Source organism: Anopheles marshallii, chromosome 3, assembly GCF_943734725.1.
Source record: "Anopheles marshallii chromosome 3, idAnoMarsDA_429_01, whole genome shotgun sequence".
NCBI lineage: Eukaryota > Metazoa > Arthropoda > Insecta > Diptera > Culicidae > Anopheles > Anopheles marshallii.
In genome coordinates, this window is record NC_071327.1 from 72,267,361 (window position 1) to 72,289,661 (window position 22,301).

At 45.6% G+C, this 22,301-nt stretch overlaps 1 protein-coding gene across 1 annotated transcript in view; it reads right to left on the minus strand.

The window, feature by feature from the left end:
- Positions 1-8,594: 8,594 nt before the first annotated feature.
- The window catches only part of LOC128716010 (homeobox protein araucan), a 60,359-nt gene continuing 46,652 nt past the window's right edge, over positions 8,595-22,301 (minus strand). Inside the window, exons 4-5 of the mRNA XM_053810932.1 lie at positions 9,517-9,824; positions 8,595-9,403 (exon numbers count right to left, since the gene is read on the minus strand). Coding sequence (XP_053666907.1) covers positions 8,595-9,403; positions 9,517-9,824 — 1,117 coding nt within the window. The remainder of the gene's footprint in view (positions 9,404-9,516; positions 9,825-22,301) is intronic.

Here is a 22,301-nt window from a genome sequence, read left to right on the forward strand (position 1 = left end):
TGTGGCATTCACACGGAAGAATTGTTTGCATTCATGTTCACATGCATCGAACTTCAAGGTCTTAGGTGTTGCGGATGTCCGTTTCGATTGGATCCCCGGGGTCGAACCGTTTTCCATCCATTAGGTGCTGTGTTGTTTGAACAATGTTTCTAGGATATTCCCCTGGCAAAGGGGCAATGTTTACCTTCTTGCTCTTCTGGCACTTACTGAAGTGGAACGACGTGAGGTCTCACCTAGCTGGAATAGCGGAGAGGCACCGCAAGACGCAGCATCATCACGGTGAGAGTGCAAGAACGGTGTGTGTCCGCAAAGGAACCATGAACTCCTGATGAATGCGTTCCCATTTGAATGTCGTAATATCTTGCTTAGCGGAGCCCGTTTAACACTCCGGTCCGATTCATATCATTCGGATGAATGGTTGTAAATAAGCGTAGCGTCCTAATTTACACTCTCAATAGACAAACCCAGTTCCTCCAATCATGGCATTCCGTCTATCCCGGCGAAGAGTCGAAGTTGAAAGGCAGGGGACGACGTATTTTCTTTAAAGTAAACATTCATAATCGCCGCGATGATTTATTACCACGACCGTCATTCGAGTTCTCGGAGCGGCTGTTATACGGAGTTTGTTGTTTATTTTGATGCCCTGTTCAAACCGATTCGGAAATGCTTCTTTAAATCTGACACCTTCTCCTATCAGCCGACTGTTTACCGACCGGCTTGGCGTGGAGTTCTCGGGTCTTAATCAGAGTGTGGAAAGTTCGTCGAGATATTTAGCGTCTGGCGTTTATTGCTATCGACCGTGCAACAGCATCCTTCAGCGATCAAGGATTGTGCCATGATCGGTCGCATCTAACTGGGGCGGTGCTATAAACTGTGATCAATTTCGATCGCAGCAGTTCCAAGCGTTGCGCTTGCCGACTTGACAGCCTGCTAATACCTAAACGCTCGCCCAACATTTCTCCGTCTGATTGGCGAAAGAAGGGCTGTAAAATGCGTTTCCTTTTGAAGGGAGATGTTTGGGACCTCTTAGAAAAACGCCATATTTTCTCATCTCATAACCAGCGACTTAATTCTCGTGTGAAACCAATCAAACACAAATCTAGCGTACGAGTGTAAAGCGAACGGAATTGGATTGGTTCAGCGGGAGGACTTCGGGTTAAAAGCTCCAGCTTGCGAGTTCCAATTTACCGAACATCGTGCCCGATGGAAAGGAAATCGAACATAAATCAATAAAACATCAACTGCCTGCGTTAAAGCATAGAACCCTATTAGGCGCCAGCCGACGCTGGGTCGCTTATCTACGGTGAGCTAAGTAGAGCTAGTGTTCGCTCCCAAGATCCTGTCAAACAAATGTCCGCACGAGGATGAATCGATCCTGTTACGGAGCGATGGAAACAGACAGATGTGCCCGAATGGCAGACGGAGCAGTATGGTCGCGCTTTGTGTGCGACCTCTGCGCAAGTGATGCAGCTTCTGTTCTGGTAATAGTTGTTGCCCTTTCCTGTTTATTGCTCTATTGCACCTTTTCATTATCAATTTTCAGCCATTTTTTACGGTTCACTGTGTTTTTTTTTCTTCTTGCTTTCATCTGTTTGCTTGTTTTTACGATCTCGTCGCTCGTCGTCGCTGAGACGCCACCCCGGTCGGTCACTTAGCCCTCTATTGCGGCCGTTGTTTTTTTTTTCTTCTCTGTTTAATAACGGACACAGTCGTTCATATCTTGTTCACCGTTTCGTTTGCGTGGTAAATGTTTGTTCGGAACATCGAAACACCGAGACCGTTGCATTTCGTCCGCAAAGTGTGAATTAGCTGGCAGGGTCGTGAGTCGTGCCAGGGTCGTAAAATTAGATCCATTTTTGACTGCTATTTGGCTGGGTGAGTTTTCCTACTTTCTTGGGAGTTGTTTTTCGGCTGCACTACATTCCATCTCTTTCGCTAGTGCCGGTAACAGCTACTTAAAAACAGGGCTAGGGAAGTGCACCGTAAATGACCTTCCCTGCTCGCTGCGTTCAGCGTCCAGCGGTGCCTCGCTTTACCCCTTAGCTTGGGGTCATTTATTTGTAGCGGGGGATCGTAAAGTTAAAAGTTGCTATTTAAACTATTTATGCTTTATGACTACCTGAAGAGATAAACAATCCCATTGTTTGCTTTAATTACCGCTAGCGGGGGGATTTTTTCGGTGAAAGAACGCGAAACAGAAGGTAAAACCGGGCCCGATAGCAGAGTAACCTCGGAGAAGTATCTGGAAGAGATGTACGGCACCAAAAAAAAAACCTTCCGGCTACCGTGCGCGTGAGAGTGTGTGCGGCTTGCGAGGGCGTACGTCTACCTTAACCGTGTGCACGATCCCTAACGGTCAATCTATGTAATGGATTCCATTGAAAAATGTAACACAAGCCAAAGGGACGGAGCATCGGGAAGACAGACGCGAGTAACCGTGGGTATCATTTTTGGGGGTTATTTGGCGTTTATTTAAGAGGTTGTCCGATGGGTGCATTTCGTCTTGTCAGGTCGTAAGTTTGATGGCTTCTAACCTGGAATGTCGATGGTTTGGTCACTGCTTGCACTTAGTGGTCAGTAGTGTGGCATAAAACATGGTGTAAATTTTTAAGGTACTTTCCTAGAGGCTTTCTCGAGCGGCCTGCGTAACGGAGAATGAGAATGGAAAACATTCGCTAGCAACACTTTTCAACGGAAGAAACGATGGGTGTGAGCAAATCGTAACGGTGAAAAATTGGATCAGGTGGGACGTTTTAAAAGCTGCTCAAACTGTCGCTCCATTAATGAGGATGATGGCAGAGACTGGGAGTTGATTTCAAACGGAGGACGAAGTATCGTAAACGGTCTATCTGAAAAGGAGCCTGCAGTTGTCATTATTCAACAAAAACCATTATCATTATTGAACGAAGTAGAATATTTGATGCGCAAGTTCGATCGATCGACAAACCCGTCATAATTCCAAATGAGGAGTACCTAATGAAATCGCTCCAAATTAAACAATTTTCGGTACATTTGAGAGTCACTTTGTTGCCAATAGCGGGCAATTAAGATGTTTTATTTATTAACTTAGCAGATGCATAAAAAAACGATACACACAAAACACACAGTGAACAAAGCGTAACAAAGCGAAAATGCCGCCACGAGTGAGCGAAAAGCGATCATTATTAATAAGGGAACATCTCATTTTATTCGTCCCAAGATACAAATGTTGTTGTCGTGCAGGACTCACTTTCTCTCACCGCGTCATCCCCGTGGAGAGGGAATCATACATAAATCCCGGCATCCCTGCACGGGCCGTGGCCGGGCGATTGATGATGCCACGTCCGTCATCCATTTGCCGTGGCCGTGGAGAGCAATCGGGAAAAGAAATTAAGGAACTGACTCCAATCATCACGGTAATGTATTCCGTCTCGATGATGTTAGGCGACCGCCGTCGACCCACTGCAGCGCACAACCGGATTCGCAGACATATCAATCTGCTCGGACATCCAACCTTTTCCGGATGGTACGCTTTGTGCACTGCGCGATGGATACCGGGGAAGACTCAATCTTTCAAATTCATAATCAAACGCGTCGCGTCATCGCGATCGATAACCGGTGGTGGGCTGAAAGTCATATTTTGATGTTGTGTGTGTATGTTTTTTTGCATTCGAAGTTTTTAACCAAAGTTTGACAAGCACAGAAAAAAAGATCCAGTAGAACTTGCAAAAAAAAAGTCACAACCTTTCCAGACCGACAAACGGAGCACCCGAGCTGCATTCGAAGTTCGTGAAGCGGTAGTAGTAATCAATGCAAACATACATCCTACATAACATATGTCATGTTTTTCCCATTCGCATCCTGCACTGGATATCCTCATACACGTTCTGATCGAGTTTTTCGCTCGCTGTGCAGCTTCCCGTGTTTTCCTTCATCCATCTGTTCCCTCTGTCCGACGGTAGTTCGTTGGCGACTGTTGCCACTGTCGGCTTTTTTCGGACCGCGCGAGCGGTTTTGTGTCTTTGGCAGTAGCGAAGCAATCAATTTTTATTATTGATTCTTGACATCCGCTGAGTTGTGTTCTTTCGAAGATGAGCTCGCGGTGACCGCGGAACCACCAACGGTCCTGAGCGAAGTAATGGATAGATGGTATGACAATTTATGTGCTTTATTTTTCCTTTCGTCATGTTTGGGATTGCATGGTAGTGAAGAAGTGAAAGAAGCGATTGTTATTGTCGTCGAAAACGGAAGCATTGGACAACATGTTCTTGGTGGAGTGCATTATTGGTAAACTCCCTCAAACGTTTTAAGGCCACAATCGACTACCCGTGGATCTAAAAAACCCTTTCAGATCAGTGTTTATAGCCTTCAGATGATCTCGATGGAATAGTTCCAAACCACCTTGAAGCTCGACAAAGCTAACCCATACTACACATTACCACGAAACTTGAGCTCATTTAAAGGATACTATTAAGATTATAAGATATCTTTTTAATATCAAAAATTAATAAATAAATAACTCGTATTGCCTTCAGGTCACACTTTATACGGCATATCCAAGCTGAAATACAATTACAATCATGGAGGTACGAGGAACTTGTCTACCAAATCCATACCAAAATTCGTCTAGACTAGATGGATGGCGTTCGGCCATTTGGGACGCTTGCAACTTTAGACAACTTGTTTCGTACGAAACCCACCAATACCGTCCTCTCGCGTTCGTTCGCTTTACCTTCTCCCCGTGGGACAATCGACGCAAAACTTGAAAGAATCGCTACGCTGACAGGGATCGTCTACGGCGAAAGGAACGCCAAACCGCAAACAAAAAGATTGACTGGATAAACAAGTGTTACAAGTCAATAGTACAGGCTCCAATCGCGACAAACGCGCCCGATCACACCGGGGGAGTGAAGAAACCCGTGGGGAACAACAGGGTAGATAGAGATTGAATTTCGTACCTTTTAGAATTTTCCATCTACTTTTCGATGATTGGAGGCTGGAACCTAGGACTTACCGGGTGATTGGTGCTCCGGGAGAGGTGGCCGTGGAAGTTGCTTCAGATTGACATTTCTTTTTTCAGACATTGGAATAATGAAAAAAAAACCACACACACACACACATAGAAGATAAACACACGTACAGCATAGCAGAACATGAAAGCAACTAAACATCAACCGACGTATGCGGACGTCAATCGGTTGACATACTCCTTGATTACTTCGATGCTCTCGTCGGGTGCGTGTTTTGCGGTTGAAGGGTTGGTCGGATTCCGGATTCTTCGCTAAAACAAGGGAACCCGCTCTCGCTGTTTGCGGTGTTCTACGACGCGGGCTGATGGTCGAATGCACACGAGTACACGGGTTGTCATCATAAATCATCGCTTGAAGTCATAATTTTCGTCTCCACGGTTTAAAGTCGCAATGTCACATGAGCGAAACATGCGCTCGGCGGCATCATCATCGGCTAGGGCTACCGGTTTCCTGCAGTCAGCCGATAGGAGCCTTACCGTACACCGATGGCAGTTGATATTTTTAGTTCATTTGTTAGTTCATATACGCTTATCTGCAGTTGAACATATCGTAACACAGTTTACATCTGATTGCTCCTCTGAATTGATTAATAATCAATTGTTTAAACACTTCTTCTGCTCATTTCTGTTGTCGTCATGTAAGTGTTGTGATATATCCGATACGCTTTACACCACACCAAGCAAACGAAATGCCGTCCAGCCGTAGCCTTCATCTTATAGTTTTATATCATTCAGTTTTATTTTCGGTTTTTTGTTTTTATTGCAACTAGTAACATTACGTTGGTTTCATTTTACCGTTTTACCACCCGTCCTATCAATTTCAAGGGGTTTTTCTTGTTTTTTCGTCTTCTTCCATTTCTTTGTTTCATTTTTTTATATCCTTCAATTCGGTTTGCATCATTATTAGCACTACTTATTACTTTCCTCTTTTATTCCAGTGTGGGTGTTTGTTTGTTGTTTTTTTTTGCTTGCTCACCTCATTACGATAATAATTTACAGTACAATTACGACTATTGACCATTATTACAATGATATATTTATAGTATGTATAAACTTTCCTGCTCCAGTCCCACGGTAGATGTACGGCATTTTACCCGCTAGTGGATGACTTTCCAAACCGCTTCACACCGTGCGCTTTGGGTTTTGGTGAAAGTGTGGTACGAAAATTCAGCATTCAGCACGCCACCTCATGGATGTGTGCTTGTTCGTTTTGTTATCAACCCTTCGCTCACACGCGCAACTGTTTGCTACAGCTCGCGGTTCAGCTACAATTTAGTAGCTGCCGACACATGTTACATGCTTAACGCCATCGAACTACAAACACCTCTTTTACCAGCTGGCAACACTGCTTTTGTTTTCCCGGTGGTGCCCAGTAGGTGTAGCAAAAATAAATAGCAAAAATTTAAATATTTAACTAACGCGGGAAGGATAGATGGGGGATAGCTAAGGATTCGGGCGCGATTCCGGGACACTCACATCTACGACATCTTTTGTTTTTTTTTATACATTTTTGTTGTTTTTTTTTCTTTACACTTACATGCATGCTATGCAACGTTGTTGCCTGTTTTTTGTTTCCCTAGGAGTCGAATTTATACATCTCGTCGCATGAACGTTAAACTAATATTTTAAAAAGCGAAACGTAAATACTGAATACCACACGGTGTGCTGATGGTCACACGCCACGGTTTGTTTGGGGAAGCACAAAAATGAACGCATCTGATAATGAACAATGATATGTTTTCGGTCAATCTTTACTTTACCCAACCACACGTTTTCGTGACGATTTTCGACTCTTTTCTTTTGCTGCTCGGTAATCAAGGATGGAGGACAAACGATCAAACCTATTACAACAACTAGCTAAAGGGAGCATTGTGGATCTCATGGTTTGTACGCGGTAATGTGAAATGCATCCTAGCGCAAAACAGAGCTCTAAAACACAGACAACCGTCGTCTAGACGTGGGCTCTAGGGGCCATTAATAAAGCCATCTTAGCGAAGGGGGAACTCACTTACCGCAACGGGCAATGCGCCACGTAGAACCTAACGCTGCCTAGGGATGTTTCACCAAAAACAAAAAAAAAAAAACCTCCACTCAACAAATCTACACAATTGCTGTCTATTCCAATATCGCTTATCAAATAATATTTAATACAATTTAATATCACATACACTAGTTACTGCTCGTTCTGCGCCCTCTCCTATTGGTGTGAGTATGTGTGTTGGGAGGGTGGGGGGGGAAGCTTTGTGTGTGTGAATATACGGAAGAAGGTGGAGAAAAATGCAACGGAGGTGCACTTTTTGCTGAGCTTTGTATGTCTTCCTCGCTGCATTTCACTATCAAATGTATAAATCTAGCGCCACTATGTACAACGGGGCAGCACGAATGCCGCATTGTTTGCTGGTAAGTGTTACCGTTTGCTGTTTGTATCATTTGGATCCTTGGTTTATGATTGTTTTGGTGGTAAAATCTTTTCTATGGTGAATTACGCTTCACGCTGCATGCGTTGGAAAGTGAACAAATCGGGAAACTTAGGGGAAACAATCAATTGGAAGAATTCAACATGGACTCCTTGAAGGTATAGAGAAAGTCCCCGAGATACACTATTCAAACAACCCGCATTTAAGCTTATATCGTACTCGGGTGGAGATGTAATGTATGATGTAATTGTTGTGTGAATTAGATTTAACAAAATTTGACAAAGTTTAAAGCAAATTTATCGGATAGAATTAAGAGAACATCATCAACCAATTTTGGGTTCGAGTTTTTGTAGAATAAAATCACTGAGCTGTTGAATGTCAAAATCCGCGTATATGCGATACAGTGACTCTCGGGGACTAGTTGCACTGCTGGATGTGCCATACAAATGCAGAAGAAAGGAAACAAATAGGTTGTAAATCAATTGAAGTTAAAGAATAATTCCAATTCCATTAAGAAGGAGAGAAAGGCTCGGAACGAAAACTCCGAACATCAGTGTGAATGGTGCTGATTTGATTAATTGGTTTCATCTGCGTTGGAAGGTTTAACTAATCTGCCTATTTAATTTCGTTTGGTCAACGCAAGAGATGAGGCAGAAAACAGCCTGTTCACTTACTTTGTACAGAATTCCCGATACTTTATTTTTCCAAAGACCATTTTTTTTCTTCTACCTTCCCGTGTCAACTGTCACTCCGGAGGGCGATTCCCCCCCATTTTCCTAAGGGTCCCCTGTTCACAGTTCATTTATCATGCCGAGCTTTCGTTTGCCGCTTGACTATTGGTTTCGCTTCCGTGCTACAAGAATGGATCGAAGCTCAATCGCACTCAATTTATTGTCCAATTTCATTAAATTGTGTTTTGTGTTCTGTCTTCGTTAAGTAAACCCCAACTGAGCTGTATTCGTTTTCTGTCGTTTTGAAAGGCTATCTTGTTGTCTTCTTCGTTTGCTGCACGTACACCCTAGTTCACTAACACGAAGGAAGTGGTGTACCGAAAAAAACAAACAAAGCAAACAAACCACTTTGACTTGCTGTTGGTACTCGCTGGTTTTGGTAAAAAGGGTTCGCTTTTAACACTGCACGCACTCTTACACTTACTTGATCGCCATCGGTCAAGGTTTGGCGCTGTTCGCCAGCACGTTGATCAGCTTCACGTCGCCGGGTCCCGTACCGGACGGATGCGAAACGGACGTGGGCGTTAGATTTTCCGGCCCAGTGCTGGAGGTGCTGGAGGCTGGCGATGCACCGGGCGGCGGTGCCGTGTGCGGATGTTGCTGCTGCTGATGGAGGTGGTGGTTGGCGGTGGTGAGGCTAAGCGGTGCGAACGGGGGCCCACTGCCGGATGCTTTCGATATTAGCGGGCTGATGCTTACCGGCAGCCCGTTGTGGGCACCGATCGTCGCTCCGAACGTGCGCTGGTACGATTCGAGCAGGGACACTTCGGGCGACCCCGGTGCAAGATGATGGCCGTACAGATTCCGGTAGAACTCGGGCCGCATGTACGGGTGGTGGTGCAGCGGGTTAAGCCCTCGGCCAGCGAGCGGGGTGATGGGGATTTTGCCGGGCGACGGATATCCACCGGCCGTCGGTGAGGAGGAATCGGAATCCTTGCTTTCCTTGCTGGCCATGTCGGCCAGTGACCAGATGCGTGGCTTCGTGCTGGGGTTTGTGCTACCGCTGGGCGTGTGGGTCACATCGGGCGGGGTGGTAATGGCCGGCCGCAGATGGGGCGGGAAGTTAGAGGGATGCAGCAGTGGATGGTGATGATGGCCAGGGACGCCTCGATCGTAGATGTCGGGTGAGTTGGGACCGCTGCCGTTGCGAGAACCGTTCCACTCGCTACCACCCGGCCGATCCAGCATGTCTAATCGCGACGGCCTGTCGCCATCTTCGCTCGAACCAGTGCCGGAATCTTTGGAATCTATTAAGGCGAGCAAAAGAAAACCCAAGCAGTTTTTTTTACGTAAATAACGTGAAGAACCTCACAAGCTATGTGTATGCCGAACACTAAGATTCACGATCACGATCACTCACCTAGTATTTCCTTATCGTCCTTTAAGCTCTTGTTGTCGTCATCATCATCGTCCAGGTTGACATCATCGTCCTCCACCCGGTTTCGCGGCTCCCAGGTCATTTTGTTCTCCTTTTTCAACCGTCTCCGGGCGTTCGCGAACCAGGTGGACACCTGCGTCAGCGTCATCTTGGTGATGATCGCCAGCATAATCTTTTCGCCTTTGGTCGGGTAAGGGTTCTTTTTGTGCTCGTTCAGCCAGGCTTTCAGGGTGCTCGTCGTTTCTCGGGTGGCATTTTTTCGCCTTGCTCCATTCAAGTCCATGCCGTATCTGGGGTGAGATAGAATAAAGATAGAAAGGAATATATTCATCAGTGAGATGTTTCGTAGTGGTGAAAAAGGTTATGGAATTCGCTAAATAATGGAGTCCACTGTTTCAGTTCAGTGGTCGATCATGGTCCTCGTGGGACTTGATATAGGGTTCTGTGATGTGAAGACCAACGTTATTGGCTCTTAACCAACAGGTAACTCTTCGCATGTGAATATTAAAATTGAATCGGATGGAGATTATTTCTAACGCAAGGCATTGATGCGATGTAATCTTTTCCCAACAATTAAATATTTATTCAAACTTTACTCTAATCCTTGGTATTACGACTTTGTTTTATTGGTTCTTGATATACCGAAGCATCCACATGAAAGTATGTGGTAAGTTATAATTTTAATAGCCGCTTCTCATCTTCTCAATAAATGAAGTTCACTGACTCGGGGCACATCCTTTACGAAAAAAAGGCCATTATGACCGTAACCACACAGTTTGGAACACCCGGTACTCATAATTCGAGACTGCAGCATTATGGCACTCGGAGGCACCGAAACCCCAAAGCTGTGGTTTTGTTCGTATGATGCGAAGCGAAGGTTCACCGTAGCGATAGCGGTAGTAGTTTGGGAAATTTTTCGTAGAACGATCGTTAGGTGTTCCCACCGACCACAAACAAAAACTTCCTTCGGTCGGGCCCTTGCTTCTGGACTGCCCACAACAGGTTCTGCCGTAAAGGGGGTTTTTGCAAAACCAAAAAAAAAGTATCCATAGCCACCAAGCGTACGCTAAACGACGGTGCTCTGTGGCGTTTGGCATTTGCGTTCGACAAAACCTTCCGAAAATTCCACCATAAATTGCACAGAATGAGCGGCCTGCAATTAAAACCGCCATGAATAGTCATCAGAACGGTGCCATTTGTGAGTGCGTGTATGTGTGTGTCGCTTGTCTGTGGACCTGTGGTCTGTGGCCGGCCAGCGATTGCATCCTTTCGGGCTGGACAACATTTTGATCCGCGGACACGAAGCGTGGGTTGTTCGCATATTGTGCAACGAGCGTTTAAACATGATGATTTTCGCCGATCTGTTCATTCGTTGCGTTGCGGGTAAAACGGTCAGCGCTATCATCCTTTGGAGGGGTGTTTGTTTGTTTTTTTTGCTGTTACATCTTCGTTTTCCTGTGTAGGACTACGTGTCCCGTTCGTCATGGCGTCTTCGCGGGAGGACATACGCGAAAACGCCAAGACGCACGAATTGGCATATGGGTTGGCAGAGTATATTGCTGTACGGCACGAAGCAAAACATCGTGTTATCTTTTGGCTTAACAAGCGTTTGTTTCTTTAAGTTCGTGTGATGTTATTTTGATTCCTTCTTACTTCCTCCCATTTCGTTGGTTCACTTCCCCAGGAAGAAGGTTGTTTTTTTTAATGCTTCAAGCCAGCGAGTAGTCCGTCCGAGTGCACACGTTTCGTTATCAGACAACTTTTATCGGATTTCCCATTTTCTCCTTTTAACTTGCTAACTTCACCAACCAGCCCACCCAAACCACATTGATGAAAAGCCCGATGAATGGACGTTGGTGAGTGATGTCGTCGGTTTTTTTTCCCCTGCTGCTTTCAATTTCTGCTGATGTTGTGTAGTTGTCGATGTTCCTACTGCACACCGTTTCGTCTTCGTCCGGTTTCGAAAATACTGTTCAGCATGTTCTGTAAATCGATGTCTTGCTGCAAAGAGGAAACGTCCAAGAAACGCTCCGCAGAAGACCCTTTTGCACACGGGCACGTAGTACTGCATTGGCGTCTGTGCAAACGCACGCAGCACAATCGTTCGATTGTTCATTAAGACGCTTAACCGCATTGGCGGGAAGCATCGATTAACGAGCGGAAATTGGCGAAAAAAAAGTGACCAAACCGAAGGATGCAGTCGCTGCTTCGAATGCAGCGCGAAGCCGTATCAGTTACATCTACGCTCGATCGCCTTTGAGCTAACGTTAAAGTTGACGCCATGTTTTACAAGCTGACTCGGACTCTCCATTACTTATGGCTTCCACCATATTGGGTAGTTGTGCTAAATTTGCTTGCGCCGCAACGAAACAGGGCGTTGGATTGTACACAGCACAAACCACAGACACTGATTTCATTCTCCACCTTGTGGGGAGAACATTGAAGCAATTATCCGAATCGTTCGATGGATGCAGACGAGATTGGGAAGTTCTTCGTCTGAGATCGTTGCAAAATGGCATCATGCGAATGGAAGAAACATTCTCGGCAACAAAAGATCTGTTTGTGGCGCTGGTGCTGAATAAAAGACGATGTTGTGTATAAAAGCAGTTGTTTGATGCGCCATTCATGCGTGTTGCCAGCCATCATGACTTCATGATCATGACACTTCCCTGCCCATTGTCGTTCAAATATGTTGGTGATCTGTTTCTGGTCTTGGGCGTAAAATTTGCATGAACGCGTCAGGCCGCGTATGAAAACATGCCCTTCTGTTTCTTATCGTCGTCGTCAGGATGAGCACTTTTCTCGTTTAATAAAAATATAATTAATGGTAATTATTGCGCGACCCGGCCTATTCGCCTACACCACTACCAGCAAGCCGAGCTTAACAAACGTCTGCATGAGAGACGTGATCGTATGGAAAGCTGTACCACATAATTTGCATCTTCAACAATGAGCTGGAGTACATTCCGGGAGAGTTCCCCGGAGGATGGAGTAATGTACAAATCATGGATACGTACACAGATCAACTGCGTCGTAAAAACTCGGCTACCATTTAGCGCTGAAGACTAGGGAAGAGACTCAACACTGAATCGAGACATCAAGGAATGTGTAGTGAAGATGTTGTGGCAAAGCCGACATGTCGTTTAATGGGCAACGATTTAATAGGGGATGCGATGTCTATTCACTGCTACCAGACAGACATGCCAGGCAGAACGAGAGTGAGAGTGTGCGATTATTGTCTTGCGAGCGATGAATTTAAATTGCACCCGTTGAATCGGAACCAGCCTAGCAGAAGCGTTAGGCATAAATTTTCCAACACATTCCGAATGATGGGGACATTATAATGAAATCTTTTGACACACTGCTGGGGAAGGATTACAACAGCAGATTAACGTGCCATCGATTCGGGGGAAAGGGTTTTTATTCTGTGTTTTCTAGTCGGATATTCATCTAAAACTGAGGAAAACGCAGAATTCCTCAGTAAATTAAGTGAACAATATGCTCCACGCGCGCACACCCGCTCGTTGAAGTCACCAACCATCCGGCGCCACCGGGCAGCGTCCTGCACTGGCCAAACGAAATAAAACACTCAAAACACAATTGTAAGACATCCTGCGCTCGTGTCACTGCCTTTTTTGATGCATCGCTTCCTTTGCCCCGAGGGTGGGCCCCAAAAAGTGAACGTGCCCATATATTTCAGCGAGCCCACGGTTCGAATGCAAACGTGACGCCATAATGCGTTCGATTTGCAATCCACAATCGGGTACGGCCGAACGATCGATTTCGATTGCGTGAGGCATCGGAGGGAGGTTTGCTTGTGTGTGGTTGTATTTTTTTTCTTTTTCGCCAACACCGGTACGACATTGTTCTGCTCAGTTGAAACATATTTATTAAAACATTATAAATGGTCATCTTCCTGTCACGCTCGATAATTTGTATTATTTTATGTCCATTGGTTTCGGTCTCAATCACGGCCGTACCGCAATCCCATTCCGCCTGAGAAACCCCGCGGCCGCCCAATTTTCATCCATTTCCATGTAAGTCGTACGGGTTTTATTATTCCTTTCGAATCGGAATGTTGTGTCTTCCATTATTGTTGTGCACCAACGGAGTTGGTTGTTAATTCCCCGTTTTCGAACCTGCGTCCAGCTTGACTGTGTGTAAGAACCAACCCAATTCTGTGCACGGAATCGAAGAAAATAAATAATAAGCCACGGTTTCTAATATTGACCCACAAAAGGAATTTAGAATGCGCCCTTCGAGAAGCGTTCGATATTATATGTTGCGTACATCAATAAATGGAGAAAAAAAGCGAACACATCGAAAACACCCTCAATCGTTCGATGTTAACCAGCTGGAATTTATGTCTAACTTTCTCCAACGTCCAGCGTCCTCTTCTGACGGGCCTCTGCTTACTTAATATGGGCTCCCTTGAGGCATTTTATGACACTCATAATAGGTGCTGTTATGAGCTTTGATGAGCAGCATTTTTTATGATGAACAGGTAGCATTGTCCGTGGCTAGCGTTTGATACACGGGACATTTGAATAATTCTACTTCGGTGTCGCTCTCGCTCTCCACCGACTCCTTGCAGATACCCTCCGCTTCATTGTGTCGTACGAAACACGATAAGAAATCGTTTAAACGACAAACAAATGTCACTCCAACATGGCTGATAGCGCGTCACGCAAAGGGAGGGCGACGGATTGTTCCGCTCGCGACATCTAATGATTGAATGCGTCTTTACACACTTTCCCGGTTTCCTTTGGATGCCTTCCCGTCCTATGATGTGCTCGTCACATCCATTTTCAATCACAAAAACCAGCTCGCGCTCATTAACATTCACCAAACGATCGACGACGATTCTGCTAAAAACTCACCCCGAACTCGGCGTGCCATGTTTTCTGCGGGAAGTGATCGTGAGCAAGCAGAAAAATGCGAAATTTACAGGGGTTTTGAGTTATTGTGGTAAAGCTGGAGACAATTTGGAATTCTGTTGAGTGGAAGTAGGTATTTAGGTAGCTTTGGATCTCTATACAATATCTGCATCTTTTATCCGATCAGCTAGATTTTTTGGATCTTCGTTACCCTCCAATTCAAGTTAAAAATATTCCAGAAATGGCTGAACATTTGGCCACTAGAATTCGTAGTGCATGAAACCCTGCACTGAAACAAAACCAAACATCGCTGTCCAATCGAATTGAAAAAATCTACCACAACTCGTTCGAAAATCACCACTCAAACAGATGACAATCGTCATCATAAACTTGTCACCCGAAGTACTGCCGGAACGTGTCACGGCGGAGAACCGAGGTTGGTTTTGTTTGGTGAAGGGCGGTGTTTGATTTTTGTTTTGTTTTTGCAACCCGCAATGCACAATGAACGTTCTGCGCTTCGACACCGAAGACGGGCAGACACGGCGGTCGGTAAGTTAATTGTTAATCAATTGAATTATTAGTTATACATTACCGCGAGCCGTATCGTATTAGGGCCGTGAGTCGAGTCAACTCCATCGATGGGATTCGGGACGCATCGGAATGCTTGTGTGCGGCCTTGGATGTGTTGGCCGGTGAATGTTTGAGTTGCTGGTGTTGTGTGGTTTTTTTTTATGGTCAATGATCAGGTTGTACAGGCGACACACTTGAATAATTAGTATTGTTACATGCCGTCCGGGTAATCGGGTAATGCGTCGAATTCTGTGTGTTTCCTGCATGAACGGCCAGCATAAGAGGGGGGGTATTGCTGCTTAGTACCATCCCGAACTGTACTTGGTCGCTCCATCGAATGTGATTTTTTGCCGTTTGACCGAAGTGAAGTGAAGGCTGGTGAGGATCGAACTTGCTCCAAAACTGGCCCTTCCGTATGTGAGTGAATTCGATAATCGCTGTCTAGGTGATTCGTTTGCTTCCTGCTTCGATTGGTAAGTGCCCGTAACGAGGGAAAAACAACGTAACAAAGCTCAAAACAACCAATTGTGGAAAATGGAATTGACACGTCCGAACAACGCAACGAGTCGCCCTTTTAGACGAACGGCTGTTAAAGGGTAGTCTCGGTTCCAAGTCATTTCCATTCGATGATCGCTGATTGCTGATGGTCGTTTTGGGCTTCGGTGTTTTACGATTGCGGCGTAAATGAATACCTTTCGGCTGTACGGGTAAATGACCATATCATGAAGCCTGATGACGGCGTCGATTGCCACGATAATGTATTAATGGCGGGAGTCCCCGGGAGAACGCACAGAACGACTCCGCGGTGTACGGCAAAACCTTCTTATGGCGGTGCCATAAAACCAACGCATAGATTGAAGCCCCCCGATAGTTCGGGTTGATCGGCGGAAGCTCAATCAACCGTTCTGGGAGGTTAAATGGCTACAAAGTTAAACAGAAACGCACCGTTTGCCGAAGGTTTTTTTTTCTCTACCATTCCGGCGATGGTGTATTAATTATCGAAAATCATAACAAACCACAGCGTGCGTTTGTCGTGGTGTAAATGGTAGCCACCGGTTAGTTTGGCCTCCGGTTTGTCACGGGCGAGAGAAGACACACGGCTAAAATGCTAAAGAAACCCCGAATCAATCTTCGGTGCCGGCACGGTTTCCAATCCAATAAAGTAATTGATGAATGTGAAACGATATCCGCAAATTAGTATTCAGCCGTGTCGGTTTCGCGCTTATTGCTCTCAAACAACAACGCCATCCAACCCCATCAAACAGATCGTTCCTCATAATTTAGCTAGCAGCCCCGGATAGTACTGTGTTGGTTGTAAGCGAACCCGTGTGTCCTTGCGTGCGAGAGAAAGAGAGTAAGCGACACCGTGCTGCAATTTGCATCTAGTCACATTTCTGCCAATTAAACCGTTTGGCAAACGAGGCAAAGAGGTGAACAAAACCTAAGCACAGACAGCCGCACAGACACTTTGTCAATCGACCGATGTGCATGGGATGAGGGGAGGTGATGTACATACAGGGTGGGGAAACAAATATGTAGGCCTTTCCTTTTAAATTAATACATATTACTTAATAAAGTGTACAAATTAATAGTGACTGGACGGCGGTGACATCGTCTGGGGGTCGCATTCTGCCCGGATCGCAATTTGCATTTCACGTTCGGTACTGGATAATGAACATGGCGATTTTATGGCCATCGTCATCGAATGCCCACCTCATCATCGCCTCCGGTGCACCGGTGCATTTGTCCATCTGCCCGTACCCTTGCGGTGGATGCACGGATGCCACGGTGCGGGAACGGTACCATACAAAGGAAATCCATCGTTACCCGATTTGCAAACGGCGCGATCGCGATGAACGATCGCTCGGATCGTTTGCAAGGTGTTGACAATTTATATCGTTGTAAATTTTGTTGCCCGCGTGCGGACCTCGCACGGCCTCGGCCGGCGTTGGTCTCGCGGTTTTGCAAGCATTGGATTGCACTTTTGCCCACCGCACCGCTCTGGGACCGTACCGGGCACGCTGGACAACGAGAAGCACTTGCAGAGGGGTATAAATATTCAAACGCTTCCCCTCTGATAAAAGAGATAAATTACGCCAATTCAGCCGTTTGGAGTGTCCGGTTTGGTAGTGATTGCATGATTTATCGGTCGTCGCACGGTTGCGCTGTATTTACCCACTGATCGATGTGAAGAAGCGTTATCTTGCCGTTATCCGCATTACAAAAAAAGGGAGGAAAGAAAGAATATCGCGCCAACCACCAACGGTGGCTTCCCATTTGGCACCGCTTGCGGACACTGACGGTTTAATGGACGCGTATCGAAACCATCCGCGAAAGTCAATCATTCTTTGCCCGGTTTGAGTTGACTCGTTGGCCGATGGTGAAAATTCGCCAGACAGCTCGCCTGCCGGTGGTATGAATTTATCATTTTCCAACCATTATTTTCTAACCCCTGCTTCCCCGGACGTTTTTTTGAGGCTCGTTATCGAAACCGGCATAGCCCACGGGTCAATGATGCTGCCTGACCAATGGACGATAATTCTTCTCCAGCAGCTCGCTTGCCGCCTGTCCCGGGTCATCTGTCGCGCTAAAGCGTTTCCGGCGATTTGTTTCTAAACAAAACTAACAACCGTAGAAGCAAAGCGAAAAAAATAGCAGGAAATAAATAAATAAACGTAAGCATTGGCTAACGCGACTCAAACGGGCGACCGTAACCGTGACAAATGGCCAGAAATGGTGGAATTCTGGATCTCTCGCTGGCGTCAACAGTAAATCTACCACTAGCCGACAATGCTTGATTGACTTTTGATGGAAAATAATGGTGGCGATGGCAATTATTTGCGATTTGAAAGTGATCGAAGAACATTCGGTGAAATTGACGACTTCGTCTGGTTGACGTTTGTAATTAAAAAAAAAGAGGAGAATAATTCTACAACAGTTCCCAGCAGAACAGGATCGATAGTAGGATTTATCAGGACAAATCGAATTTTTCTATGTATCCAGAAGTATTGCTGGATGGAAAATTATACGAATACAAATTTAATTCTACCCATTGCAATTACAAGTAGAGGTTAAAAAATTCATTGCAAAAGGTGATGACTATTTTTTCGAGGCCGGTCAGTAAACAGATACTCAGGATATTCTGGTGAAAACGAGTGGCACACACGATTGGGAACGAATACATCCAATGTGCACAAAAATTTGGGAGTGGTTTCATTTAAATTTTTTATTTTACTTTACCCATCCGCCCACCATTACAGGAGAACCTTTTCCAGTGGCACAATATGTAATGTTCCATGTAAATGCGTTGTTCCTCTCAATGCATCACAAAGCATTGCCAATATCCAATCGCATCCAATGTACAAAAAGTACCAAATTAAATCACAGCATCAGTTCGAATATCGCCTGATTTTGTCGAATGGATTACCGGCGGTGGGAAGAAGGCAGCATTGCAGAAATGATGAAACATCAACGTACGGATGAGAAACAAAATCTGCTGCCAGCCTCCTCCTGCTGCCATGTAATCCTGATTAAAAAGAAACGAAATTGCATGACGAATCGCAATCCCATCGGCACGTCATTTTGGTGCACTTTGTCTGTGTTGTGATTGTGTTTTATTTTTTGTTTTGTTGCTGTTGTTCCATTTGATCGATTTTTTGCCCTTCCACAAGTGCAAAACTCAATCGTTACTTCACGGATCCCGGAGAAAACATGAGATGTAAATTAAAAAGCAAAGTTCGGTATAGGGATAATCAATGAACGATGTAATCCAATCGCACACAATCGGTTGCAAACCGGTGGCAGGAGTGGTTTAAATTCTTAATGAATGCACCGAGAAGGTAGCTCGGTGTAACATGCAAAGCTCCCGAAACATCTGGTGTGTTGTATGGCATGTACAAAGTTGTACAGCTGCTTGATTAATATGATACACAGCTCTTACGTCGTATTCCACGAATTCTTGAGCTTTATTCGTAATTATTCAAACTGTACACGCGAAAACTCTTGAGGTTTAAATTAAAATTAAGTATACAAACTTAAAATTACTGTAAAACCGTACCTCACTCTCCTCAATGTTATGCAACTTTGCGTACAAAAATAGAGACATTGAATGAAATCCACGTTTTTCATCTTTTACTCGCCAGTTCCCACTGACAACCCCCTGTGACTGTGAAGGATGGGCAATTCATCCAGCCCAGGTTAAGTTACAGGTGCACAAATGTGGAGAACAAAAACCCACGAAATCATCCCTTTTTCCACACCTTTCTAAACTCTATCCACTCTATTATAAGGTGATACGATCGCGGAAAGATCATTCGACTAGATAAATCTTCACCCTTGGTGCTGTTCCCCCGGGTGTGTCTTTATTCCACCTTGAGCCTGTGTGGGTAGATTGATTTATTCTTCTCACTCTCTAACCGAAACACACCGAAAAGGGGCCCACCAACTTTGGCCACAATTCATTAGCAGCAGCGACAGTGCAGTGCGGTTGACGCGCGCATCGTGACACGAAAATGCAGCCAATGCAACCTGCTCTATCAGCAGGTTATGGTGGTTTGTTCCTTTTTCGGGAACACCGCAGACCGTAGACACGGTTGTGCCGTTGCGCGGTTCATTTCCGGTTGTTTGGTGGGGTTTTGTTTTTTTCGTTCGCTTTTTTTCTGTCTACTTCGTTTTCCGAGATGGCCATCGGATCGGAGCTGATCCGCTGTACCGTCGGCAGCCGGCATCGGCACTGTCTTCATTTCACGCCCTTATCGGAAGTGACCCGGTTGACAGGCGGGTTCTACGTCGGTGAAAAATTGAAGAGTGTCCACCGCCGAGTCGTGCCTGATGCGATCAGTCAATTGGCATCAGCTACGTGGCGGGGCGCGGAAGAAGCGAGCAGAGGATTGACTATTGGAGCTGAATGGCAGGAAGTGGTCGATCTTATCAGGGATTTAGATGATAGACACGTTAGCGTTCCGAAGCGTACGTCCAAATGTCGAACTGCCATTTGATCTGACAAGGCAACCATCCTCAACGTATGCCATCTCGTTTGCAAATGGCCATCTTGGGGCATATCTGAAAGCCACATGCACATGGTGGCAGAGTGGTTAGGAAGCTGACATTAATTAACCTTGCCACCATCAACCAGTTGTGCATTTGCTAGCCGGAAGCCATCCAACATTGTGCCAAACAGGTAAATCATGAGCGCAATTATGAACCACTCACATCAAACCAACCACAATCCCACATCGATGACAATGAAAAGACATCAAAAAATGGGCAACGTGGAGCCTTACCTGTGGCTCATTTTAATTTCATCCCCACAATAACCGATCCATTCAATTTACCAATCTTATTATGGATCAAACACGATGGATGCGATAGCTCGTTTTTGCTTCGCGAGCCAAGTTTTGGTGGTGGTTTCCTTTCCAGCACACCCCCGGGGCAACCCCTTGTAAAACACGGCAGCACCGCGCACATGCTGGAGGTTTCGTGAAATACCTTTGCCAGAATGACAATGGAATGACATGTGGTCGGGGCCGCGAAAGCCGACACAATATTACCGGGAATTAACATCGAACGGAATAATAAATTGGCGTAATAAACGCATCAATAATTCATATGCACCCTGCTACCGTCGGAAAATGACGGAGGGTATATTTTTTTTCTTCTGCTTTCTTGAAAAGAAAGTCTTGGCCGGCAACATGTGTAGGATTCGTTGCGGTGCGCGTACAGTGACTTATGGGAAGTGACGCTGATGAAGCGCAAGCAAATACGGTTATTGACAAAAAAAAAAAAAACAACCGGGAACCGCACCAACAAGACAAAATTATGAAGCAAAAACGAGGTAAGTGTCCAACACGTATGCGTAAACCATGGTTTGCAAAGAGCGACCATGTTTGGTCGGTGTAAAGTGGCACTTGACGCATTTGTGCGTGTGGCGTTGCTGTGCAATGGTTTAATTAAACGAAAACATTTGCTGCATAATTAAGACGTTTTGTACATGTGCTTCCAGGGTTTGAAAGGTACCGTATTGGTTAAGGCCATCGGTGGCAGCGTTCCAAGCAATGATTAATCACTGCGAATGTGGGGTGTGATTTGGAAACTATCTGAACATCTCTTTTTTGCCGCTGTTAGTAATTATACACGCAACAAGACATACCGTGCGATGTTATTATCTCCCGATGGGAAACCTTCATCGCGGCGACGTTTGCTTTACATGCAGCGAACAAATGTGGCCCTATCGGCATCCATCGCGCACTTCGCACTATTCCAGCGCACCAGCAATTCAGTAGCGATCGCACTTCAAAAAGTTATTTAAAAAAAACCCAACTCGTGTGCGTGTGTGTGTGTGTATGTTTGAAAACAAATCGCAAAGTCAACCCGTGCCGGCGGCGGTCTTTTTGATTTTGGAAAGCAAAAACAAAACGGGCAGAAAATCGGTAAATCACTCATCACAGCCCGCTCGGCCGGGGCCCCGCGAGTGGTGACTGATAAACGGTTTGTTTGCGGAACAAGTGTTTGCTGTTTGCTCAGTCCGGTGCTCAAGTCAAAGGGCGTCCAAGCGGGTTTTCTGCTGCGGACGCCAAGAATCAATCACTAATTTATCGAAGTTTACCCCGAACGAGCTGCTTTTTGCTATGATTGGCCGGTGTTGTTTTTTCCTCGTTCCCAGGTTGTTGCGGCGAAATGCTCTTGAGATACTGTCAAGAATTACAAACAGTAAGCGTAAACGCGAGTGACACAAAACCCGTCCGTACGTCCGGCTTCATAAAAGTGTCCACGGTACACGGTGGGTGTTAACTGATCAAAAGGGTGTTGGTTTGGGACGCTACGCTTGGAAGTGCAACATATCGTCAAACCACTGCACCACCACTTGCGCTGGCCACCAAAGTGTGTCGTAAATTTGTCATCAACTGTTTTGGCGGCAGCAATTGCTTAGAAGTTTGTCACATGAAAGCGAAACACCGCCCACAGCACTGCTGGTGCAACGGGGCTCGGGAAAGTCGGGAAGGTTCTGAAAGCCACACCAAGGATGCGCATTAGCGTTAGTGCTTCACTCTTGACACAGCGCGTGGAATATGTAATCCTAACCTAATTAATCAACTTTTCGATGTACGCTTCGGTTCTCGGGAGGCTACAACTTGAAGGTGATCGCAGGGCGTGATCGCAGGGCGTTGTTGTGGCCCTGGGAAGCGCAACACGAAACACATGTTTTGTGGTCCGTGTTCCTGTTCGGTGTGAAAGATTACCGGCAGAGACTAATTCTTGGCGTTGTCTGTACATCCACCCAACAAGCTGTCAAGTTTTTGCACCTTTGTTCGTGAAGCGTTA